General features: G+C 47.5%; 1 protein-coding gene across 3 annotated transcripts in view; it reads right to left on the bottom strand.

Annotated features, from left to right (window-relative positions):
* LOC112236161 (DENN domain-containing protein 1B) overlaps positions 1 to 27500 on the bottom strand; it is a 232010-nt gene that overhangs the window by 128134 nt on the left and 76376 nt on the right. For 2 of the 3 annotated variants that reach the window (XM_042322485.1, XM_042322483.1), the window contains 5 exons: positions 20214 to 20263; positions 18504 to 18623; positions 6935 to 7004; positions 1971 to 2051; positions 78 to 137 (listed from right to left, as the gene is read on the bottom strand). In XM_042322485.1, the coding sequence (XP_042178419.1) occupies positions 78 to 137; positions 1971 to 2051; positions 6935 to 7004; positions 18504 to 18623; positions 20214 to 20263 (381 nt within the window). The remainder of the gene's footprint in view (positions 1 to 77; positions 138 to 1970; positions 2052 to 6934; positions 7005 to 18503; positions 18624 to 20213; positions 20264 to 27500) is intronic. The other variant, XM_042322484.1, reaches the window with a different exon arrangement.

Below are 27500 nucleotides of genomic sequence, written 5' to 3'. Positions count from 1 at the left end.
CAGCGGTTTTAACATTTCACATCTCTCTCCTTTTTCTTCCCGCTCTCTCGTTCACTCACTCTTTCTGCTGCACTCACCGGCTGCTTGCTTGGTGCATCTTTCAGTACTTGCCCAGTGGCTATATGCAACAGTGCGGTCTTCACAGTGATAGAGAGAGAGAGATAAGAGAGCAAAACAGAATTCACACTTGAAAGGGGACAATGATCTGGCTTTTATTTCTTGGCAGCCATGATAAAAAATAAAAATATTGTGGAAGATTCTGCTTCATCAATTAAATAGTTGAACCCTAAACTCTCCCCTCGGGGTGTTTTCTCAATTAACCTTGGTAATGAAAAATAAAAGTTTATTAAGAGCGTGCCAGACTAAAAAACAAACAGAATAAATTGTATTCCTCCTCCTCATGATGCTTCACAATGCAATGTAATCTTTATTTCTTATCAATGTATTTATTGGTTTATAAAAGACAACTGGAATAAATTGAACTGTATAATTATATAACCTTTAGATTTTACAGCCAAGGAGAGGCTGACTGTTTTAAGTCTTAGTCTACTGTAAAGAATAGCTGCATTCTCTTACAACACAATACAGTAATCATGCAGAAAATACAAAGAGAGACGACATTTTACAACAATAAAAGATGCTTTTTTTGGGGTCTTTAAAACTTCTATTTTCCCCTTCAATTTAAAGCCAGAATTAGCAGTTGAAACAATAAGAAAGCCTATTCCCCGCCCGTTTCGGTAAAAAGCTGGGAGATGGGGCTGGATTAATGTCACCACTTCCTAATTCATAGACAGAGCTAATGATGCAAGAAGTGACCATCCATCCACATAACAATTATAGTAAAAAAAAACAACAAAAAAACATTGTGAGTCAATATAGTGTTTGTTTACATTGACTTTGTTTACAAACACTGGAGAAAAAACAAGCTTATATTTTGGGTTCTGATGGGGGACGACTGTTAAACTGAGCTCCTGAGGCATTTAGAAGTTATGTTCTTCAAGAATCAAATGGGTACATATCATATCATTTGTCATTCCAAAAATGTATGTAACAACTCTAGATTGCCCCTTTAAGGCACAGTTATGGAAAAGGAGCGATTGAAAAATAAGTGTTATATTTGTCCAGTAATCCTCTGTGAGATAGTGTCAGGCGTAAGTAAAACAAGACCTGTGTTTGACGGCCAGTTGGTTGTTAGGACGTTTCTGCCCGTGATAACTAGGAGACATGATGAGTTGCGAAAGCGGCTATTAGGCTAACAGACGTCCAAGCTAAGGCTTATCCCACAGACCACTTGTGTTTCTAAACAAAGTGTCAGCCCCTTCTCCACACTTATCTCACTCCTATCGTCCTTATCCTGGCTCTCCTTTAACTCTCTCTTCCCCTCTCCTGCCCCCCCTCCCCTGTCCTCCCTCCGTTCCCCCTCTCCTGTCCTCCCTCCGTTCCCCCTCTCCTGTCCCCCTCCGTTCCACCTCTCCTGTCCTCCCTCCGTTCCCCCTCTCCTGTCCTCCCTCCGTTCCCCCTCTCCTGTCCTCCCTCCGTTCCCCCTCTCCTGCCCCCCCCCTCCGTTCCCCCTCTCCTGCCCCCTCCGTTCCCCCTCTCCTGCCCCCCCTCCGTTCCCCCTCTCCTGCCCCCTCCGTTCCCCCTCTCCTGCCCCCTCCGTTCCCCCTCTCCTGCCCCCCTCCGTTCCCCCTCTCCTGCCCCCTCCGTTCCCCCTCTCCTGCCCCCTCCGTTCCCCCTCTCCTGCCCCCTCCGTTCCCCCTCTCCTGTCCCCCTCCGTTCCCCCTCTCCTGCCCCCTCCGTTCCCCCTCTCCTGCCCCCCTCCGTTCCCCCTCTCCTGTCCCCCTCCGTTCCCCCTCTCCTGTCCCCCTCCGTTCCCCCTCTCCTGTCCTCCCTACGTACCCCCTCTACGTACCCCCTCTCTTGCCCCCCTCTTGCCCCCACCCTCTCTCCAGGAGTCCTACTGTACCTACCACACTCAGGTTGACGGGGGTGAAGGGCTTTGGCACCGGCAGACTGTACAGAGAGTTCAGCATGTCATTCAGCTCATTCTCCTGAAAAACACACCACAATAACAATCATCCAAATGTAACATTGTGTGTCAGATAAATATACAAAACACCAGGTGAATCCAGGTGAAAGCTATGATCCCTTATTGACGTCAACTGTTAAATCCACTTTAAATCAGTGTAGATGAAGGGGAGGAGACAGGTTAAAGAATCATTTGAAAAGCTTGAAGCATGGATTATGTATGTGTTCCATTCAGAGAGAGAAAGGGCAAGACAAAATATTTAAGTGCCTTTTGAACAGGGTATGGTAGTGTGTCAAGAACTGCAACTCTGCTGGGTTTTTGACGCTCAACAGTTTCCCCGTGTGCATCAAGAATGGTCCACCACCCAATACTTTAAGGCACTGTAGTTACTAAAGCAGTAACTACGCAATTATGTCTTAGTAACTACACAATTATGTCTTAGTAACTGTCTTAGTAACTACGCAATTATGTCTTAGTAACTGTCTTAGTAACTACGCAATTATGTCTTTGTAACTGTCTTAGAAACTATGCAATTATGTGTCTTAGTAACTACTCAATGATGTCTTAGTAACTGTCTTAGTAACTATGCAATTATGTCTTAGTAACTATGTCTTAGTAACTATGTCTTAGTAGCTATGCATTTGTCTTAGTAACTATGTCTTAGTAACTATCTTAGTTACTAATACATACTTGCATAGTTACTATGTCTTAGCAACTATGTCTTAGCAACTATGTCTTAGTAACTGTGTTATTAGCTATGTCTTAGTAACTGTGCTATTAACTATGTCTTAGTAACTGTGCTATTAACTAGGTCTTAGTAACTGTGTTATTAACTATGTCTTAGGTTACTAAGACATAATTGCATAGTTACTAAGACATGGTTACTAAGACATAGTTAATAAGACAGTTACTAAGACATAATTGCATAGTTACTAAGACATGGTTACTAAGACATAGTTAATAAGACAGTTACTAAGACATAATTGCATAGTTACTAAGACATACTTACTAAGACATAGTTACTAATACATACTTGCAGTTACTAAGACATAGTAACTATGCAAGTATGTGTTAGTAACTAAGACACATGCATAGTTACTAAGACAAAGTTACTAAGACATCATTGCATAGTTATAAGACAGTTACTAAGGCATATTTGCATAATTACTAAGACATAGTTACTAAGACATAATTGCACAGTTACTAAGGCATGGTTACTAAGACATGGTTTCTAAGACAAATTTATAGTAACTAACACATAGTTACTAAGACATAATTGCATAGTTACTAAGACATATGTGCATAATTACTAAGACATAGTTACTAAGACAGTTACTTAGACATAATTGCATAGTTACTAAGACAAATGCATAGTTACTAAGTCATAGTTACTAAAACATAATTGCATAGTTACTAAGACAGTTACTAAGATACATTTACATAATTACTAAGACAGTTACTAAGACAGTTACTTAGACATAATTGCATAGTTACTAAGACGTGGTTACTAAGACATGGTTTCTAAGACAAATGCATAGTTACTAAGACATAATTGCATATTTACTAAGCAGTTACTAAGACATAGTTGCATAGTTACTAAGACAGTTACTAAGACTAAGTTGCATAGTTACTAAGACATAATTGCATAGTTACTAAGACAGTAACTATGCAACTTAGTCTTAGCAACTGTCTTAGTAACTATGCAACTTAGACTTAGTGACTAAGACATAGTGACTAAGACATAGTTACTAAGACATAGTTACTAAGACATAGTTACTAAGACATAGTTGCATAGTTACTAAGACACAGGTTATTGTATATGAAAATCATTTTTGTTTCAAGACCATTTTTGTCTCTCTGATTGGCAGCTTTCAATGGTGGAGCTTTAACAGTGTGTGTGTGTGTGTGTGTGTGAGAGAGACAGTGAGAGAGAGGGTACGATTGAACAGCCTCCTGTCATGAGATGCTGAATGCTCACACGCATGGTCAGTAACAGAGCTGAGCCTGAGAAAACACTATTTATCCCTGGTCCTAAACCCTCATCTGTCAACGTCCCTCCATCGCCTTGCTACGGCAGGGTAAATATAAACCAAACCATGCACACCGACACTTCACATCCCCAACACACACACACACACACACACACACACACACACCTCATCTATCTGCTCTTTCTGAATCCCTCTTCTGTCTCACTCTCGATCTCTCCGCTTCAGAGCAGAAATAAAGATGAACACAGAAATGTTCTCACAAACAAAGGAGTTATTATTTTACAGAAAATAGCCTTTATACTTGTGCTCTCCTTTTGTTTTGACTGGAAATTACATGTGTCAAACACATTCATCCATAAATGTATTTACACTAATGTAGTTCAGTCCACTCAAGTGACCAGAGATTTCAGGAGGACCATTCAAAGAACGCAGAAATTGTTCTGTTGAATAACATATAAACTAGGAGAGAGCATTGAGGAGTAAATTATATATAATATACAATAACTAAATAATAAATATAATAAACAATCAAATATTAGAGAAGCAGGAGGTCAGGATAATGACGGTTAGCTAATGAAGGTCAGCACTCCCGATTGGTTGAAATGTTGCATGACATGGTCCGTTTCCTGTGCCCTCTGACCCTATGTGTGTGTGTGTATTAGGGAGGCTCGGTCTCCTTCATGCCTCCCTCAGCAGTGTTGAGGAAGGAGATACATGATGTCACTCCTTAGTTCCAGCTCACAACCAATCCCTTCCTCCCTCCTCCTCAATGCTCTCTCCTTCTCCCCTCTTCCTCCCACCTCCTCAGGGCTCTCTCCTTCTTCCCTCCCTCCCCAATGCTCTCTCCTTCTCCCCTCTTCCTCCCTCCTCCCCAATGCTCTCTCCTTCTCCCCTCTTCCTTCCTCCCTCCTCAATGCTCTCTCCTTCTCCCCTCTTCCTCCCTCCTCCCCAATGCTTTCTCCTTCTCCCCTCTTCCTCCCTCCTCCCCAATGCTCTCTCCTTCTCCCCTCTTCCTCCCTCCCTCCTCAATGCTCTCTCCTTCTCCCCTCTTCCTCAATGCTCTCTCCTTCTCCCCTCTTCCTCCCTCCTCCTCAATGCTCTCTCCTTCTGCCCTCTTCCTCCCTCCTCCTCAATGCTCTCTCCTTCTCCCCTCTTCCTCCCTCCTCCCCAATGCTCTCTCCTTCTCCCCTCTTCCTCCCTCCCTCCTCAATGCTCTCTCCTTCTCCCCTCTTCCTCCCTCCTCCTCAATGCTCTCTCCTTCTCCCCTCTTCCTCCCTCCTCCTCAATGCTCTCTCCTTCTCCCCTCTTCCTCCCTCCTCCTCAAGGCTCTCTCCTTCCCCCCCTATTCCTCCTCCTCAAGGCTCTCTCCTTCCCCCTATTCCTCCCTCCCTCCTCAAGGCTCTCTCCTTCTCCCCTCTTCCTCCCTCCTCCTCAGGGCTCTCTCCTTCTCCCCTCTTCCTCATCAAGGCTCTCCTTCTCCCCTCTTCCTCCTCAAGGCTCTCTCCTTCTCCCCTCTTCCTCATCAAGGCTCTCCTTCTCCCCTCTTCCTCCTCAAGGCTCTCTCCTTCTCCCCTCTTCCTCCCTCCCTCCCTCAAGGCTCTCTCCTTCTCCCCTCTTCCTCCCTCCTTCTCAGGGCTCTCTCCTTCTCCCCTCTTCCTCATCAAGGCTCTCCTTCTCCCCTCTTCCTCCCTCCTCCTCAAGGCTTTCTCCTTACCCCTATTCCTCCATAAGGCTCTGTCCTTCCCCCTCTTCCTCCCTCTTCCTCAAGGCTCTCTCCTTCCCCCTCAAGGCTCTCTCCTTCCCCCTATTCCTCCCTCCTCCTCAATGCTCTCTCCTTCTCCCTCTTCCTCAATGCTCTCTCCTTCTCCCTCAAGGCTCTCTCCTTCCCCCTCAAGGCTCTCTCCTTCCCCTATTCCTCCTTCCTCCTCAATGCTCTCTCCTTCTCCCCTCTTCCTCCCTCCCTCCTCAATGCTCTCTCCTTCTCTCCTCTTCCTCATCAAGGCTCTCTCCTTCTCCCCTCTCCCTCCCTCCTCCTCAGGGCTCTCTCCTTCTCCCCTCTTCCTCCCTCCCTCCTCAATGCTCTCTCCTTCTCCCCTCTTCCTCCCTCCTCCTCAATGCTCTCTCCTTCTCCCCTCTTCCTCCCTCAAGGCTCTCTCCTTCTCCCCTCTTCCTCCCTCCCTCCTCAATGCTCTCTCCTTCTCCCTCAAGGCTCTCTCCTTCCCCCTCAAGGCTCTCTCCTTCCCCTATTCCTCCTTCCTCCTCAATGCTCTCTCCTTCTCCCCTCTTCCTCCCTCCCTCCTCAAGGCTCTCTCCTTCTCCCCTCTTCCTCCCTCCCTCCTCAAGGCTTTCTCCTTCCCCCTATTCCTCCATAAGGCTCTGTCCTTCCCCCTCTTCCTCCCTCAAGGCTCTCTCCTTCCCCCTATTCCTCCTTCCTCCTCAAGGCTCTCTCCTTCTCCTCCCTCCTCCTCAATGCTCTCTCCTTCCCCCTATTCCTCCTCAATGCTCTCTCCTTCCCCTATTCCTCTCTGTGTCTTAATGACCATTGTTATAATAGCTGCTATAAGAACATAGTATACAATTAATCTCTCTCTCTCTCTCTCTCTCTCTCTCTCTCTCTCTCTCTCTCTCTCTCTCTCTCTCTCTCTCTCTCTCTCTCTCTCTCTCTCTCTCTCTCTCCCTCTCTCTCCCTCTCTCTCTCTCTCTCTCTCTCTCTCTCTCTCTCTCTCTCTCTCTCTCTCTCTCTCTCTCTCTCTCTCTCTCTCTCTCTCTCTCTCTCTCTCTCTCTCTCTCTCTCTCTCTCTCTCTCTCTCTCTCTCTCTCTCTCTCTCTCTCTCTCTCTCTCTCTCTCTCTCTCTCTCTCTCTCATATATATATATGCCACATGTCTTAAAGAAGTAGTGTACAGAGATCTTACCTGGTTTGTGGTTAGGTAATCTGCTAGCGTGTTCAGGAGCTTGTAATAGATCTCAAACCAGGGCAGATAACTGAGAGACGGAGAGAAACACATGGCAAATAACTGAGAGACCGAGAGAAACTAAATACACATGTTTACAATCAAGCCTGAATTCTAAATAATGAATAAAAACACAAAACAAAAGTGAACTATGGACACAGCCAGTGAACTATGGACACAGCCAGTGAACTATGGACACAGCCAGTGAACTATGGACACAGCCAGTGAACTATGGACACAGCCAGTGAACTATGGACACAGCCAGTGAACTATGGACACAGCCAGTGAACTATGGACACAGCCAGTGAACTATGGACACAGCCAGTGAACTATAGACACAGCCAGTGAACTATGGACACAGCCAGTGAACTATAGACACAGCCAGTGAACTATAGACACAGCCAGTGAACTATGGACACAGCCAGTGAACTATGGACACAGCCAGTGAACTATGGACACAGCCAGTGAACTATAGACACAGCCAGTGAACTATGGACACAGCCAGTGAACTATGGACACAGCCAGTGAACTATGGACACAGCCAGTGAACTATGGACACAGCCAGTGAACTATGGACACAGCCAGTGAACTATGGACACAGCCAGTGAACTATAGACACAGCCAGTGAACTATGGACACAGTCAGTGAACTATGGACACAGCCAGTGAACTATGGACACAGCCAGTGAACTATAGACACAGCCAGTGAACTATGGACACAGCCAGTGAACTATGGACACAGCCAGTGAACTATGGACACAGCCAGTGAACTATAGACACAGCCAGTGAACTATAGACACAGCCAGTGAACTATGGACACAGCCAGTGAACTATAGACACAGCCAGTGAACTATGGACACAGCCAGTGAACTATAGACACAGCCAGTGAACTATGGACACAGCCAGTGAACTATGGACACAGCCAGTGAACTATGGACACAGCCAGTGAACTATGGACACAGCCAGTGAACTATGGACACAGCCAGTGAACTATGGACACAGTCAGTGAACTATGGACACAGCCAGTGAACTATGGACACAGCCAGTGAACTATGGACACAGCCAGTGAACTATGGACACAGCCAGTGAACTATGGACACAGCCAGTGAACTATGGACACAGCCAGTGAACTATGGACACAGCCAGTGAACTATGGACACAGCCAGTGAACTATGGACACAGCCAGTGAACTATGGACACAGCCAGTGAACTATGGACACAGCCAGTGTATAGTCCTACTGCTGTGGGTAAAATAGTATACAGTACATTTAATCAACGCATTCTTCTTATCTCTACTTTGCACATTCTTCCATTGCAAATCTACCATTCCAGTGTTTTACTTGCTATATTGTATTTACTTTGCCACCATGGCCTTTTTTATACCTTTACCTCCCTTATCTCACCTCATTTGCTCACATTGTATATAGACTTGTTTATACTGTATTATTGACTGTATGTTTGTTTTACTCCATGTGTAACTCTGTGTCGTTGTATCTGTCGAACTGCTTTGCTTTATCTTGGCCAGGTCGCAATTGTAAATGAGAACTTGTTCTCAACTTGCCTACCTGGTTAAATAAAGGTAAAATAAATAAATAAATAAATTATTCTGGGGGCTTTGCATTTTACACATTCCTGTTGTGTCTGCTGTTTGAAGGCGGTAGGCAGAGGAGGTAGAGACAAGTCTTTAGTTTAAAGGAAGTGAGGAAGGAAGGTAGAGACAGGCTTTAGTTTAAAGGAAGTGAGGAAGGAAGGTAGAGACAGGCTTTAGTTTAAAGGAAGTGAGGAAGGAAGGTAGAGACAGGCTTTAGTTTAAAGGAAGTGAGGAAGGAAGGTAGAGACAGGCTTTAGTTTAAAGGAAGTGAGGAAGGAAGGTAGAGACAAGTCTTTAGTTTAAAGGAAGTGAGGAAGGAAGGTAGAGACAGGCTTTAGTTTAAAGGAAGTGAGGAAGGAAGGTAGAGACAGGTCTTTAGTTTAAAGGAAGTGAGGAAGGAAGGTAGAGACAGGTAGAGACAGGCTTTAGTTTAAAGGAAGTGAGGAAGGAAGGTAGAGACAGGCTTTAGTTTAAAGGAAGTGAGGAAGGAAGGTAGAGACAGGCTTTAGTTTAAAGGAAGTGAGGAAGGAAGGAGAGACAGGCTTTAGTTTAAAGGAAGTGAGGAAGGAAGGTAGAGACAGGCTTTAGTTTAAAGGAAGTGAGGAAGGAAGGTAGAGACAGGCTTTAGTTTAAAGGAAGTGAGGAAGGAAGGTAGAGACAGTCTTTAGTTTAAAGGAAGTGAGGAAGGAAGGTAGAGACAGGCTTTAGTTTGAGGAAGGAAAGAGAAGTGAGGAAGGAAGGTAGAGACAGTCTTTAGTTTAAAGGAAGTGAGGAAGGAAGGTAGAGACAAGTCTTTAGTTTAAAGGAAGTGAGGAAGGAAGGTAGAGACAGGCTTTAGTTTAAAGGAAGTGAGGAAGGAAGGTAGAGACAGGCTTTAGTTTAAAGGAAGTGAGGAAGGAAGGTAGAGACAAGTCTTTAGTTTAAAGGAAGTGAGGAAGGAAGGTAGAGACAGGCTTTAGTTTAAAGGAAGTGAGGAAGGAAGGTAGAGACAGGCTTTAGTTTAAAGGAAGTGAGGAAGGAAGGTAGAGACAGGCTTTAGTTTAAAGGAAGTGAGGAAGGAAGGTAGAGACAGGCTTTAGTTTAAAGGAAGTGAGGAAGGAAGGTAGAGACAGGCTTTAGTTTAAAGGAAGTGAGGAAGGAAGGTAGAGACAGGCTTTAGTTCTTCAGCCCAACATGACTGGGCCAGTGAGAGCTGTGGTAGGAGGAGAAGGAGGAGGAGGAGGGATGCCATGGTTTTACAAGCATACTGATCCCAGATGCACAGCCCAGGCTCAAGCCAACACGCAGAGGCAGAGAAGCACGACCACACCACCTATTTACACATTTTTAAATAGACATTCCTTCTGGTTTTTCCTTACCTAATTAATGTCAAATTAATAAATAAAATGAACAAACTAAAAATAATTTATACTGTAGTGTTTGTGTTATCGCTAATGGCAAAATACACCCACCAGAAGCCAACAGCATCTGCAACATGTCTCTCTTGATAAGATTGACACGTTCTTGGCGGAGATATTTGACTTGCTTTTGAGGTGGAATGTGGCCAGCATTTTGTTTTGGCTTGAAGGTTGCTCAGAAAAAAAGAGCTCAGTTAATTTATAATGTTATGCAATCAAATAATTAAAAAAATGTGGTGGGGTATCGAAGTGAGTTATTACAATTTCATTCAGCTTTGGTTGTTAACATGTATTTTAGAAAACGTCTGGCATAATGACAGTGGAAAACGTTATCAATCTGCACTTCAACAAATAAATAGATGCTTCATTAATGTTCACTAACTGACTGAAGGATGAACTGAAGAACAAATGAATGAATGAATACGGTCAAAATTAAACTTAAATTAATTACAATGAAACTTTCATTAAAATACTGTCTCTAAGCTGACTAATGTAGTAGGCTAATACAAAGGGATTCTAAGGGGATCACAATAGAGTGTTTGATTTGTAATCCTCAGTAAAAACAGTGTTTGTGTGTGTGTGTGTGTGTGTGTGTGTGTGTGTGTGTGTGTGTGTGTGTGTGTGTGTGTGTGTGTGTGTGTGTGTGTGTAGGGCTTGGCTGAGGGACTTTTATTAGCCATGGAAGTCCTGTAGAGACAAGGGGATGCTGGGTAGTTCTCAGGGCATGGGTCACTGGCTGCTCTGCAGACTGGAATTAACACACAACAAGAAAACAAAGTCAACCTAATGCAAATTTTAATATTGCTAAATCCGCAAGGGGCCAATGACGTGGCGGTTCCCAAGCGCAGCCAATCGGGGGACCTCAGTGACCATTAACCTGGATCAATCAGCTTCTTCACATGCCAATGTTTTGATGTCCACATGAAGATCTCACCGTAATCAGGTCACACACGGTCGAAACCCAAAACCTAACATGTCTGTGTTATCTACAAAATTAACATGCTGACTGGACATTTAAAAACAGAAACCTAAAGAGAGAAATATACCACGTTGCCAAACAAAGTAGCAGTGGATATTTCTATGAGATGTGAGCGTGTTGAAGTTAATCAATACCACCAAAAAATGCTAAAAAAATAACCAATTGGAGCAGGTCACTGAAATGGTCATTATCAGTCTCCTCTTGCCCTTTGTTTAAGAAGCTAGGCTCCTGGACACTAATCCCTTCCATATCCCACGTCAGGGTTTATTTAAATAGTCCTCTCTCTCTCTCTCCTCATCTGTCCTGTCAGCCTCTCCTTCGTCAGGCCTCACGACCCTCTCAACCATCACACTCCTTTAATGACCAGGCTGTAATCTTTTGTTTTAGAGACAAAGAAATGATTGGTGTAGCAGAGAGCAGCGAACCGCAACTCATCGTGATACCCAGATAGGGACACCGGACTACATCTAGCCTTAGCAAAATTAGGCTGAGGTTTTTCTGTGGTATGCGTTTCTTCTGTCTTAAATGAAACTATGTCAGTAAGCACTGCTCCTCTCCCCAGTTAGCAGCTTAGACCTGTTTGTGTTTCCTAAGTCCCAGATAGAAAGACATCCATCACTGTGTGTGGGGGGCTTGGTTATCTCTCCAGACGTTTTAAAGCACACATGTCCCTTCAAAGTACTGTATACTCACAAAGTAAACCAGTTAATCTCTGACCCACTCACAACCCCTCAGACTATATCCCCTACCACGACCCCTCAGACTATATCCCCTACCCCTCAGACTATATCCCCTACCACGACCCCACAGACTATATTCCCTACCACGACCCCACAGACTATATTCCCTACCACGACCCCACAGACTATATTCCCTACCACGACCCCTCAGACTATATCCCCCTACCCCTCAGACTGTATCCCCTACCCCCCCTCAGACTATATCCCCTACCCCCTCAGACTGTATCCCCTACCACGACCCCTCAGACTATATCCCCTACCACGACCCCACAGACTATATTCCCTACCACGACCCCTCAGACTGTATCCCCTACCACGACCCCTCAGACTATATCCCCTACCCCTCAGACTATATCCCCTACCCCTCAGACTATATCCCCTACCACGAACCCTCAGACTATATCCCCTACCACGCCCCCTCAGACTGTATCCCCTACCACGACCCCTCAGACTATATCCCCTACCCCTCAGACTATATCCCCTACCCCTCAGACTGTATCCCCTACCACGACCCCTCAGACTGTATCCCCTACCACGACCCCTCAGACTATATCCCCTACCCCTCAGACTGTATCCCCTACCCCTCAGACTATATCCCCTACCCCTCAGACTATATCCCCTACCACGAACCCTCAGACTATAACCCCTACCACGCCCCCTCAGACTGTATCCCCTACCACGACCCCTCAGACTATATCCCCTACCCCTCAGACTATATCCCCTACCCCTCAGACTGTATCCCCTACCACGACCCCTCAGACTGTATCCCCTACCACGACCCCTCAGACTATATCCCCTACCCCTCAGACTGTATCCCCTACCTCTCAGACTGTATCCCCTATCTCTCAGACTGTATCCCCTACCTCTCAGACTGTATCCCCTACCCCTCAGACTGTATCCCCTACCCCTCAGACTGTATCCCCTACCACGACCCCTCAGACTGTATTCCCTACCACGACCCCTCAGACTGTATCCCCTACCACGACCCCTCAGACTGTATCCCCTACCACGACCCCTCAGACTGTATCCCCTACCACGACCCTCAGACTGTATCCCCTACCCCTCAGACTGTATCCCCTACCACGACCCTCAGACTGTATCCCCTACCATGACCCTCAGACTGTATCCCCTACCACGACCCTCAGACTGCATCCCCTCCCCTGAGACTGCATCCCCTACCCCTCAGACTGCATCCCCTACCCCTCAGACTGTATCCCCTACCACGACCCCTCAGACTGTATCCCCTACCACGACCCCTCAGACTGTATCCCCTACCACGACCCTCAGACTGTATCCCCTACCATGACCCTCAGACTGTATCCCCTACCACGACCCTCAGACTGCATCTCCTACCCCTGAGACTGCATCCCCTACCCCTCAGACTGCATCCCCTACCCCTCAGACTGTATCCCCTACCACGACCCCTCAGACTGTATCCCCTACCACGACCCTCAGACTGTATCCCCTACCCCTCAGACTGTATCCCCTACCACGACCCTCAGACTGTATCCCCTACCACGACCCTCAGACTGTATCCCCTACCCCTGAGACTGCATCCCCTACCCCTCAGACTGTATCCCCTACCACGACCCCTCAGACTGTATCCCCTACCACGACCCTCAGACTGTATCCCCTACCACGACCCTCAGACTGCATCCCCTACCCCTCAGACTGTATCCCCTACCCCTCAGACTGTATCCCCTACCACGACCCCTCAGACTGTATCCCCTACCACGACCCCTCAGACTGTATCCCCTACCACGACCCCTCAGACTGTATCCCCTACCACGACCCCTCAGACTGTATCCCCTACCACGACCCCTCAGACTGTATCCCCTACCACGACCCTCAGACTGTATCCCCTACCCTCAGACTGTATCCCCTACCACGACCCTCAGACTGTATCCCCTACCATGACCCTCAGACTGCATCCCCTACCCCTGAGACTGCATCCCCTACCCCTCAGACTGTATCCCCTACCACGACCCCTCAGACTGTATCCCCCCCTACCCTCAGACTGACCCCTCAGACTGTATCCCCTACCCCTCAGACTGTATCCCCCCTGACCCTCAGACTGTATCCCCTCAGACTGTATCCCCTACCATGACCCTCAGACTGTATCCCCTACCACGACCCTCAGACTGCATCCCCTACCCCTGAGACTGCATCCCCTACCCCTCAGACTGCATCCCCTACCACGACCCCTCAGACTGTATCCCCTACCACGACCCTCAGACTGTATCCCCTACCACGACCCCTCAGACTGTATCCCCTACCACGACCCCTCAGACTGTATCCCCTACCACGACCCTCAGACTGTATCCCCTACCACGACCCTCAGACTGCATCCCCTACCCCTCAGACTGTATCCCCTACCCCTCAGACTGTATCCCCTACCACGACCCCTCAGACTGTATCCCCTACCACGACCCTCAGACTGTATCCCCTACCCCTCAGACTGTATCCCCTACCACGACCCCTCAGACTGTATCCCCTACCCCTCAGACTGTATCCCCTACCCCTCAGACTGTATCCCCTACCACAACCCCTCAGACTGTATCCCCTACCACGACCCTCAGACTGTATCCCCTACCACGACCCTCAGACTGTATCCCCTACCCCTGAGACTGCATCCCCTACCCCTCAGACTGTATCCCCTACCCCTCAGACTGTATCCCCTACCACGACCCCTCAGACTGTATCCCCTACCACGACCCCTCAGACTGTATCCCCTACCACGACCCTCAGACTGTATCCCCTACCCCTGAGACTATATCCCCTACCCCTGAGACTGCATCCCCTACCCCTCAGACTGTATCCCCTACCCCTCAGACTGTATCCCCTACCACGACCCCTCAGACTGTATCCCCTATCACGACCCTCAGACTGTATCCCCTACCACGACCCTCAGACTGTATCCCCTACCACGACCCTCAGACTGTATCCCCTACCACGACCCTCAGACTGTATCCCCTACCCCTCAGACTGTATCCCCTACCCCTCAGACTGTATCCCCTACCCCTCAGACTGTATCCCCTACCCCTCAGACTGTATCCCCTACCCCTCAGACTGTATCCCCTACCCCTCAGACTGTATCCCCTACCCCTCAGACTGTATCCCCTACCCCTCAGACTGTATCCCCTCCCCTCAGACTGTATCCCCTACCCCTCAGACTGTATCCCCTACCCCTCAGACTGTATCCCCTACCCCGACCCTCAGACTGTATCCCCTACCCCTCAGACTGTATCCCCTCCCCTCAGACTGTATCCCCTCCCCTCAGACTGTATCCCCTCCCCCTCAGACTGTATCCCCTCCCCCTCAGACTGTATCCCCTCCCCCTCAGACTGTATCCCCTACCCCTCAGACTGTATCCCCTACCCCTCAGACTGTATCCCCTCCCCCTCAGACTGTATCCCCTCCCCCTCAGACTGTATCCCCTACCCCTCAGACTGTATCCCCTCCCCCTCAGACTGTATCCCCTACCACGACCCTCAGACTGTATCCCCTACCCCGACCCTCAGACTGTATCCCCTACCCCTCAGACTGTATCCCCTACCCCTCAGACTGTATCCCCTCCCCTCAGACTGTATCCCCTACCCCTCAGACTGTATCCCCTACCCCTCAGACTGTATCCCCTACCCCTCAGACTGTATCCCCTACCCCTCAGACTGTATCCCCTCCCCCTCAGACTGTATCCCCTCCCCCTCAGACTGTATCCCCTCCCCTCAGACTGTATCCCCTCCCCCTCAGACTGTATCCCCTCCCCTCAGACTGTATCCCCTCCCCATCAGACTGTATCCCCTCCCCCTCAGACTGTATCCCCTCCCCTCAGACTGTATCCCCTCCCCTCAGACTGTATCCCCTCCTCAGACTGTATCCCCTACCCCTCAGACTGTATCCCCTCCCCCTCAGACTGTATCCCCTCCCCTCAGACTGTATCCCCTCCCCTCAGACTGTATCCCCTCCCCCTCAGACTGTATCCCCTCCCCTCAGACTGTATCCCCTCCCCCTCAGACTGTATCCCCTCCCCTCAGACTGTATCCCCTCCCCCTCAGACTGTATCCCCTCCCCCTCAGACTGTATCCCCTCCCCTCAGACTGTATCCCCTCCCCCTCAGACTGTATCCCCTACCACGACCCTCAAACTCTCTATCAACTATAACACCACACACAGGGATGGTCAGAAGATATAAACCCAGCAGTGGAAGTGATCAAATCTTCTTTATTATAATTCTGTTGAAGACACATATTCTCTAAAAGCTCAAATCAATTAACTGGTGTTTTTTTTGTAAGGACATAAATTATGTAATTTCCAACTAAACAAATGACAACAGAGAGATGAGAGTTATGTTTTCTGGCGTTGGGATATCAATATAAACCAACTGCAATCTCTCAATCCATTTCAGGGCAAATAAATAGGTGTGTATCTTCGGCTAGGTTGTTATGTGATTCGTAAACGACAGGTTTTTACCGACGTAGCCGCGTCTCCACTGTTTGCTTCCATGAAGTACCTGTTGTGTGTTATTCCTATTCCCTGGCTGGGTCTTAAATCTCCCTCTACACCCAGTCAACTCGCACCTTGTAGCTGGCTCACTGGAAGATTTCATTACACCTTTACTTTCCCGGGGTTAAAGGTTAAGTACTGGGAAGGAAATGCCCTCCGGCGTCCCGCTCAGTGACCACTAACGGGAGGGCTAACGCCCCTAAAAGGGAACCCAATTCTCAGCCGCCAAATAAAATCAAGGAAACCGCCTTTTCTCATCAGCGACCTCTCTCACATGTCCGAAGGCGGTTTCTCCATAAATGTGAGAGAATTACCAAAGGAAAGAAGAGGAGGCGGAGGATGAGGGTCGAGGGGAAGGAAGAAAAGATTGTAAAATCGAAGCTTTGTACCTCTTTAAAAAGGTTTTGGCCTGAAGGTAACACGGCCCTTTTTGGCCTGGGCTTTAGTCGTAGCACTACAAAGCCCTGGCCATGTAAAACTGTCCTAGTCATTAAGCCACTTCCTTGTGTAAGCATAGGTGACAATTTTATAGTCCCAGTACTTCAACAATCACAGGGACCCAAATGGTTTTAATTACTTTTGTTTTATACCTGGGGAACAAACACAGCACAGAACACTTTAAATGAAGGTAGCTGGCTAGAAATATCGTCGCAGGGACATTTGCTGATCGTCTAAATTTGTATCCATCTGTTGAATATGATTACAACATAGATTAAAACATATTATTCAATATGATCACAACTTGGATTGTTTATCTAAGAATTATCAACTACTTCCCAGTTGTGTATCTTGATAAAACAACTGAATAAACTTGAGACCGGGTCTTTACTCTCTGTCATTGATGTGAAAAATCACATTTGTACATATTTCACATGTATAAACCATGAGATATCCAAAATATGCATCTTTGTTATTATGTTGTAAAATAGTTTCACTAATCTTTTTCCCCACACAGTGGGTCTATTTAAGAGACAAACATAAATAAAACAGGCCACAAAAACAAAGAACTGTGAAGTCTTTAAAACACACACACACACGCACACACACACGCACGCACGCACGCACGCACGCACACACACACACACACACACACACAGACACACAGACACACACACACACACACACACACACACACACACACACACACACACACACACACACACACACACACACACACACACACACACACAGAAGAATAAAAACTTTCTATACATTTCTTATGATGAATGAAGCAAGCCATGCAAACTACTCAGAATGCATAATGAATTGTATACATCATATGTCAAATGAATTAGCATGTAGGACTCAGAAAGAGGGGCATGGGAGTCTCTGCTAATTGGCAGCGAGGCTTCATGCATAATTATGGCCGAGCGGCTTCCTTTGCCGTGCTTCTGTGCCAGTAGCTGAATAACGAGAAGAGAGAAACAAAGGACATGGTGGTGGTGGCTGTCCGGGGGAGTTGAGGGGTGGAGGGGGGTACAGCTCATCTCGACAGCAGCTCATCAAGAACAAGATAAACCCTGCGACTGTCGTCAATATCCCCCCCCAAAAAAAAAAAATATTTTGTATTATTGTGCAAATTCCCATTGCTCCTGTGGTTAATTCAACTATACTGTTTTACTAATTAAATGTTTCTTATTGAAAGGACGTTGTCAATTTTTTTTTTTACATAAAATGTGGTTTAATTTAAAAGGTCTTATTAAAATAAATGAAACATTTTTCAAATGTAGTTTTTACTTAGATATCTTTCTGTGCAATAATAAAACATGACATGATATTTGAGATAAATCTGTGCTAAACAATATCTCAACATCTTCAATCTACTACTAAAACGATACTTCATAGTTGTCATTGATAGGTTGTTACTTCAATTGTTTGTCCTGTAAAATAGAACTAAATGAATAGTATTATAGGGACCAAATGAATAGGGAATTCAGGAGTTTAGTATTCTGTAACTGACAGGACTAACTTCAAGAGGCTAACACTCGGATGCATATTGCTTCCAAAGAAACAGTATCATCGTCTATACGAGTTTCTTTCCCTTCCAAAACCTCACTGTCTCCCCAATCAATTAAGAAATGTAATCTGCATATTATAACGAGTGAAGTGAGGATATTACAACTTTAAATTGTATTTATTTATGAATAACTAACGATAATATATACATCTTTCCTCATAAGTTGGATAATTGTGACAAAATTAATTTCTAAAAAAATAATAGAAATACTGAACTGGATTTGCGTAACTGACTGATCAAATCGGCCAGTAGGTGGAGAATAACCTTGTTGAAAGGTCCTATTTGTAAGTCGTACGTGTCGTACCTGAGCAGACAGATGCAGACACGGCAGCCGGACGTGAGTCTGCAGAAGCCAAACCTCTGCTTGCTCTCGATGTCCGTCAGCACAAAGGTAAAGTTCTGGCCCACCGGACTCTGGGAAACCCTGGGAACAGTCACCGCACGCAGGCACGCACGCACGCAGGCACGCACGCAGGCACGCACGCAGGCACGCACGCACGCAGGCACGCACGCAGGCACGCGACAGAGACAACACACCATTAACACAACCAATTACCACGACACATGTACTACAGTATTACCACACAGTCACCTACGGAACAGAAATACCAAACCATTAATTGGTAACAACAAATGGGACATTCATCAAGTGTTTCAGAGAATCATGAAAATGAGTTGTGAACATGTAATGGTTTGAGTTTTCAGCTAACCAGAATATTGTATTACCACATTATAAACAGCAGAGGAGAGACACAACAAACTTACAATAACATATTATTATTAAGATATTTATACAGTAGAACGAAGCACTACTGACTTGGTGATAGCGGTACACAGAGAGCGTTGTTTAGCATACCATTCTTTCCAATGTGTTTAATCCTTTACAGACCTACAGTACGAGACCAATGAGTCAATACTTGAGTCAGTGAGACAACGAAATCTGTTTTGTTTCTTATTAAAATAAGAACTTTTTTTTTTTTTGTCTAAAGTGGCTAACTACTCACCTAGCACTAAGTGTCTCAACCTAACGCTGACTAGAAGGCCAAGATCACTACGAAACCTTTCGATATGTCCCTGACTGTTGAGTGTGTGAGAATTGGGTGTTTTCTCTCATGCAGTTTCATCACTAGATGGCAGCAGTTAAGCTTGTGCGTCCTCCAAGCTAAAAGAAACAGCACTTTTCACATGTCATTCTCCAGGAAGAAAAATAAGAGCAGAATCCTCTACAGATGGCTACTTTCCAAATCAAGATACAATATTCATCAGACTGGTATATAGTTATTCAGACTGGTACCAAGTCTAGATATATAGTTATTCAGACTGGTACCAAGTCTAGATATATAGTTATTCAGACTGGTACCAAGTCTAGGTATATAGTTATTCAGACTGGTACCAAGTCTAGATATATAGTTATTCAGACTGGTACCAAGTCTAGATATATAGTTATTCAGACTGGTACCAAGTCTAGATATATAGTTATTCAGACTGGTACCAAGTCTAGATATATAGTTATTCAGACTGGTACCAAGTCTAGATATATAGTTATTCAGACTGGTACCAAGTCTAGATATATAGTTATTCAGACTGGTGCCAAGTCTAGATATATAGTTATTCAGACTGGTACCAAGTCTAGATATATAGTTATTCAGACTGGTACCAAGTCTAGATATATAGTTATTCAGACTGGTACAGACTGGTACACAGAGAACAGCAGATAGGGGGTTAACAGCAGATAGGGGGTTAACAGCAGATACGGGGTTAACAGCAGATAGGGGGTTAACAGCAGATAGGGGGTTAACAGCAGATAGGGGTTAACAGCAGATACGGGGTTAACAGCAGATACGGGGTTAACAGCAGATAGGGGGTTAACAGCAGATAGGGGGTTAACAGCAGATAGGGGGTAACAGCAGACTCCCCTGTATCTGAGCTCCATTATGTGGCACATACACAGCTCTCCACAGCTTCTAATAAATATGATATTGTGTGTGTGTGTGTGTGTGTGTGTGTGTCCTACCTCTCCACATCGAAGGGGAAGCAGAACTTGGGCACCGTCTGGAGAACCTCCTGAGAACACAACCATTAGAAAACATTTAGTTAACATTAACCCAACCATTAGAAAACATTTAGTTAATGTTAACACAACGCGAACACAACCATTAGAAAACATTTAGTTAACATTAACACAACGCAACACAACCATTAGAAAACATTTAGTTAACATTAACACAACGCACACACAACCATTAGAAAACATTTAGTTAACATTAACACAACGCACACACAACCATTAGAAAACATTTAGATAACATTAACACAACGCAAACACTAATACAATGCAAACAACACTAAAACATAACCCAACTCGCACACAATAACTTTCAATGATAAGCCATTATAAATGTTTATAAACACTAAATGATTATACATGTTTAAAAACTAGGAAAAATGTTATGTATTAATAGTGTGAACAACAGCAAACTATTTATGTTTTAGCTTATTCATTATTAATAATGAATGTATTTTCATTCCAACCCTGTAAATTAATCAACCATAACAGACTTAATCAATCAAATGACTTGTTGAAGAAGGATTCAATTAAAAGTCTTAGTGAAAAAAAAATCCTCTCATTAAATAATTAAAATCAGGCTAAATAACCCGACATACAACAGACGTGACTTAATGTTCAGAGATGATGAGTGGTGCAGTTGAATCAGGGCTAAAACGGTTTCTATTCTATAGATCCAGACCCACAGATTAAATCATTAGCTATGAAAACCTACACCAATTATCAGGGGTGATGATGGGGGAGGGAGGGAGGGAGGGAGGGAGGGAAGGAGGGAGACTCAGGTGGAGGCAGATTGCTGTGACAATGAGCTAAGCAGCTCTGGGGGGGTACAGAACGGGAAGGGTGGACTGGCAGGGGGAGGGGGTACAGAACTGGCAGGGTGGAAGGGGGGGGGCAGGTACAGAACTGGCAGGGTGGAAGGGGGTACAGAACTGGCAGGGTGGAAGGGGGGGGTACAGAACTGGCAGGGTGGAGGGTGGGGGGGGGTACAGAACTGGCAGGGTGGAAGGGTGGGGGGGGTACAGAACTGGCAGGGTGGAAGGGGGGTACAGAACTGGCAGGGTGGAAGGGGGGGTACAGAACGGGCAGGGTGGAAGAACTGGCAGGGGGGGGGTACAGAACGGGCAGGGTGGAAGGGGGTACAGAACTGGGGGTACAGAACTGGCAGGGTGGCAGGGTGGAGGGGGTACAACTGGCAGGGTGGGGGTACAGAACTGGCAGGGTGGAGTACAGAACTGGCAGGGTGGGGGGGGGGTACAGAACTGGCAGGGTGGAATGGGTGTAGAGCCTTAAGGGCTTTACCTCCCAACACTTCCCCTGGGGGGACCTGCCCTTCAGCCCCCCACCAGGGGATATGATTTAGACAAGGAGCAGAGTTGAGCACCATATGGAACATCTGTCTGTCTGAGGGGTGAGTCTGTCTGTGTCTGCTGGTCTGAGGGGTGAGTCTGCCTATCTGTCTGCCTGTCTGTCTGAGGGGTGAGTATGTCTGTGTCTGTATGTCTGCCTGTCTGAGGGGTGAGTCTGCCTGTCTGCCTGTCTGAGGGGTGAGTATGTCTGTGTCTGTATGTCTGCCTGTCTGAGGGGTGAGTCTGTCTGTGTCTGCCTGTCTGAGGGGTGAGTCTGTCTGCTGGTCTGAGGGGTGAGTCTGCCTATCTGTCTGAGGGGTGAGTGTCTGCGTGCCTGTCTGAGGGGTGAGTGTCTGTCTGTCTGTCTGTGGGGTGAGTCAGTCTGTCTGCCTGTCTGAGGGGTGAGTCTGCCTGTCTGAGGGGTGAGTCGGCCTGTCTGAGGGGTGAGTCGGCCTGTCTGAGGGGTGAGTGTCTGTATGCCTGTCTGTCTGTCTGAGGGGTGAGTCTGTCTGTATGCCTGTCTGTCTGTCTGTTTTATCTGTCTGAGGGGTGAGTCTGCCCGTCTTTTATCTGTCTAAGGGTGGTGAGTGTGTCTGTCTGAAGGGTGAGTGTGTCTGTTTTATCTGTCTGAGGGGTGAGTCTGTCTGTTTTATCTGTATAAGGGTGGTGAGTGTCTGTCTGTCTGTCTACCTGAGGGGTGAGTCTCTCTGTCTGTTTTAGCTGTCTGACGGTGGTGAGTCTGTCTGTCTGTTTTATCTGTCTGAGGGGTGAGTCTGTCTGTCTGTCTTCCTGAGGGGTGAGTCTGTCTGTCTGAGGGGTGAGTCTGTCTGTCTGTTTTATCCGCCTGAGGGTTGAGTCTGCCTGTCTGTCTGTCTGTCTGAGGGTTGAGAGCCCGTCTGTCTGTCTGTCTGAGGGTTGACAGTCCGTCTGTCTGTCTGTCTGTCTGAGGGTTGAGAGCCCGTCTGTCTGTCTGCCTGTCTGTCTGTCTGTCTGTCTGAGGGTTGTGAGCCCGTCTGTCTGTCTCTTCTATTATTAAGCACCTTGTAGAGCCTATCTTAAATATGGCACTCACATTCACCAAATAAAAACATATGGGTTGCCAGATTCCTGGAACTGTCATTGTCCAGCCCATTTGGGTTGCCAGATTCCTGGAACTGTCATTGTCCAGCCCATTTGGGTTGACAGGAAGCATGTGAGTTTGAATGACAGTCCTGACCCAAGGACACCAACAAGATCCCGATACAATAAAACGAAGCAGTAAACAGTGTGTGTGGGTGTGGGTGTGTGTGTGTGTGTGTGTGTGTGTGTGTGTGTGTGTGTGTGTGTGTGTGGGTGTGTGTGTGTGGGTGTGTGTGGGTGTGTGTGGGTGGGTGTGGGTGGGTGTGGGTGGGTGGGTGTGGGTGTGGGTGGGTGTGAGTACACGTTTTGCCGGTCCTCACTTGGAAAAACACTATTTTAGGGTTAGGGGTTAGATTTAGGAGTTTGGGTGAGGTTTACGGGGTGAGGTTAGGCTAAGTGTTAAGTTTACGGAAAATAGGATTATAGTAAGACAAAGCTGTGTGTGTGTCGTGTGTGTGTGTGTGTGTGTGTGTGTGTGTGTGTGTGTGTGTGTGTGTGTGTGTGTGTGTGTGTGTGTGTGTGTGTGTGTGTGTGTGTGTGTGTACAAACAAATAGATTGATCTATTTCCCTCAAGATCACACAAACTCACAGGAGCAAATGTCCAGAACATTCCAACACAAACCCTCTTTCCATACAGAAGGGATGAGGACAACTGACAAGCATTTCTCTCGCCCTTCCTTCTCCAACGAACATCTCTGTCTGTCTCAATCTGTTTGTGTGTGTCTGGTCTCAATCCTCCCCTCCATCCTCTCCTCAACTCTACACCCTCTCCTCTCTTCTCCATCCTCTCCTCAACTCCACACCCTCCCCTCTCCATCCTCTCCTCATCCTCTTCTCTCCTCATCCTCTCCTCATCCTCTACATCCTCTCCTCTCTCCATCCCCTCCTCTCTCCATCCCCTCCTCTCTCCATCCCCTCCTCTCTCCATCCCCTCCTCTCTCCATCCCCTCCTCTCTCCATCCCCTCCTCTCTCCATCCCCTCCTCTCTCCATCCTCTCCTCTCTCCATCCTCTATAGCATCTACATCTTCTCCTCTACAGCCTCTCCTCCCCTCTCCAGCCTTCTCTTCATCCTCTCCCCTCTACAGCCTCTCCCCTCTACAGCCTCTCCCTCCTCTCCTCAACTCTACAGCCTCTCCATCGTCTCCTCTACAGAATCTCCATTCTCTCCTCCTCTGCATCTTCTCCTTACTCTTCATCCTCTCCTCTACATCCCCTCTACATCCCCTCCTCTCCATCCCCCCCTCTACATCCCCTCCTCTACATCCCCTCCTCTACATCCCCTCCTTACTCTCCTCTACATCCTCTCCTGTACATCCCCCCCCCCCTCTACATCCCCCCTCTACATCCCCTCCTCTATATCCCCTCCTCTATATCCCCTCCTCTATATCCCCTCCTCTACATCCCCTCCTCTACATCCCCTCCTCTACATCCCCTCCTCTACATCCCCTCCTCTACATCCCCTCCTCTACATCCCCTCCTCTACATCCCCTCCTCTACATCCCCTCCTCTACATCCTCTCCTCTACATCCTCTCCTCTATCCCCTCCTCTACATCCCCTCCTTACTCTCCTCTACATCCTCTCCATATCCTCTCCTCTACATCCCCTCTATATCATCTCCTCTATATCCCCTCCCTACATCCCCCCCTCTACATCCCCTCCTCTACATCCCCTCCTCTACATCCCCTCCTTACTCTCCTCTACATCCCCTCCTCTATATCCCCTCCTCTACATCCCCTCCTCTACATCCCCTCCTCTACATCCCCTCCTCTACATCCCCTCCTCTACATCCCCTCCTTACTCTCCTCTACATCCCCTCCTTACTCTCCTCTACATCCCCTCCTCTACATCCCCTCCTCTATATCCCCTCCTCTACATCCCCTCCTCTACATCCCCTCCTCTACATCCCCTCCTCTACATCCCCTCCTTACTCTCCTCTACATCCCCTCCTCTACATCCCCTCCTTACTCTCCTCTACATCCCCTCCTCTACATCCCCTCCTTACTCTCCTCTACATCCCCTCCTCTACATCCCCTCCTCTACATCCCCTCCTTACTATCCTCTACATCCCCTCCTCTATATCCCCTCCTTACTCTCCTCTACATCCCCTCCTCTACATCCCCTCCTCTATATCCCCTCCTCTATATCCCCTCCTCTACATCCCCTCCTCTACATCCTCTCCTCTACATCCTCTCCTCTATCCCCTCCTCTACATCCCCTCCCTCTCCTCTACATCTCTCCATATCCTCTCCTCTACATCCCCTCTATATCATCTCCTCTATATCCCCTCCTACATCCCCTCCTCTACATCCCCTCCTCTACATCCCCTCCTCTACATCCCCTCCCTCTCCTCTACATCCCCTCCTCTATATCCCCTCCTCTACATCCCCTCCTCTACATCCCCTCCTCTACATCCCCTCCTCTACATCCCCTCCTTACTCTCCTCTACATCCCCTCCTTACTCTCCTCTACATCCCCTCCTCTACATCCCCTCCTCTACATCCCCTCCTTACTATCCTCTACATCCCCTCCTCTATATCCCCTCCTTACTCTCCTCTACATCCCCTCCTCTACATCCCCTCCTCTATATCCCCTCCTCTATATCCCCTCCTCTACATCCCCTCCTCTACATCCCCTCCTCTACATCCCCTCCTTACTCTCCTCTACATCCCCTCCTTACTCTCCTCTACATCCCCTCCTCTACATCCCCTCCTCTACATCCCCTCCTCTACATCCCCTCCTCTACATCCCCTCCTTACTCTCCTCTACATCCCCTCCTTACTCTCCTCTACATCCTCTCCTCTACATCCCCTCCTTACTCTCCTCTACATCCCCTCCTCTACATCCCCTCCTTACTCTCCTCTACATCTCCTCCTCTACATCCCCTCCTCTACATCCCCTCCTCTACATCCCCTCCTTACTCTCCTCTACATCCTCTCCATATCCTCTCCTCTACATCCTCTCCATATCCTCTCCATCATCCCCTCTCCATCCACTCCTCTCCATCCACTCCTCTCCATCCACTCCTCTCCATCCACTCTGCTCCACATCATCATCTCCTCCACATCATCCTCTCCTCCACATCATCCTCTCCTCCACATCATCCTCTCCATCCACTCCTCTCCATCCTATCCACATCATCCTCTCTAGCCTCTCCTCTCCATATCATCCTCTACATCCCCTCCTCTCCATCCACTCCTCTACATCCAATCCTCTACATCCTATCCACATCACCCTCTCCAGCCTCCTCTACATCCTCTCCTCTCCATCCTATCTACATCATCCTCTCCTCTACAGCCTCTCCTCTACAGCCTCTCCTCTACAGCCTCTCCTCTACAGCCTCTCCTCTACAGCCTCTCCTCTACAGCCTCTCCTCTACAGCCTCTCCTCTACAGCCTCTCCTCTCCATCCTCTCCTCTCCATCCTCTCCTCTCCTCTAAATCCTCTCTTCTCCATCCTCTCCACATCATCCTCACCTCCACATCCTCTCCTCTCCTCCACATCATCCACTCAACATCATCCACATCCTCTACATCCTCTCCTCTACATCCTCTCCTCTCCTCCACATCACCCGCTCCTCCATATCATCCTCTCCTCTCCATCCTCTCCTCTCCATCCTATTCTCTCCACTCCACTCTCTCTCCACTCCACTCTCTCTCCACTCCTCTCTCTCCATCCTCTACTCTCCATCCTCTACTCTCCATCCTCTACTCTCCATCCTCTACTCTCCATCCTCTACTCTCCATCCTCTACTCTCCATCCTCTACTCTCCATCCTCTACTCTCCATCCTCTACTCTCCATCCTCTACTCTCCATCCTCTACTCTCCATCCTCTACTCTCCATCCTCTACTCTCCATCCTCTACTCTCCATCCTCTACTCTCCATCCTCTACTCTCCATCCTCTACTCTCCATCCTCTACTCTCCATCCTCTACTCTATTCTCCTCTATTCCAGACAAAAGAATAAAAACTAGCTCATACATTTGCAGCTCTGGAGGCATGTGTGTGTGTGTGTGTGTGTGTATTATTATCGGAGGTAGAGACAGGGGTATCAGTGAGTGAGACAGCACACTCTGGTCCCCTGACATAGGTCTGACATCACAGCACAGTACAGGACCTGCTGCCTCTGCATAGCCTCACATCCTTGCCCAACACAGCTACAGCGGGCAGGTCTTCCCTTCCACACTGGCCTGTCTCAGCCTCAGCACGCTGTTGCCCATGGTGTCGACATGGACGATCGGCCCAGTGTGTTCTGTGGTCTACGGACCACCAATAGATCACCTGCAGCTCTCTGATGGCAGATCCTTCCCAACATACTTGGGCACCGCAAACCCGGCTCAGCATTAGGAGAGGGAACCCACTGTGTGGATACACTCTACAACAGAGTCACAAAGGGAAGGTCAGTACAACCAGGTGGTTAAATGCTACCCAGCCAGGGCCTTGGGGTTTCATTTGGGGTGTGAACTTAACAAGACAAAAGAGAAATACAGAGGAAATAAAGGATGACGAGTGGAGACACAGAGAGAGACACAGAGAGAGACACAGAGAGAGAGAGACACAGAGAGAGAGAGACACAGAGAGAGAGAGACACAGAGAGAGAGACACAGAAAGAGAGACACAGAAAGAGAGACACAGAAAGAGAGACACACAAAGAGAGACACAGAAAGAGAGACACACAGAGAGAGACACAGAAAGAGAGACACAGAGAGACACAGAGAGAGAGAGAGAGACAGAGACACAGACAGACAGAGACACAGAGAGAGAGAG

This window comes from Oncorhynchus tshawytscha, linkage group LG05 (assembly GCF_018296145.1).
Source record: "Oncorhynchus tshawytscha isolate Ot180627B linkage group LG05, Otsh_v2.0, whole genome shotgun sequence".
In the NCBI taxonomy this organism is placed as follows: domain Eukaryota; kingdom Metazoa; phylum Chordata; class Actinopteri; order Salmoniformes; family Salmonidae; genus Oncorhynchus; species Oncorhynchus tshawytscha.
This window is presented reverse-complemented; position numbering and strand designations above follow the sequence as displayed.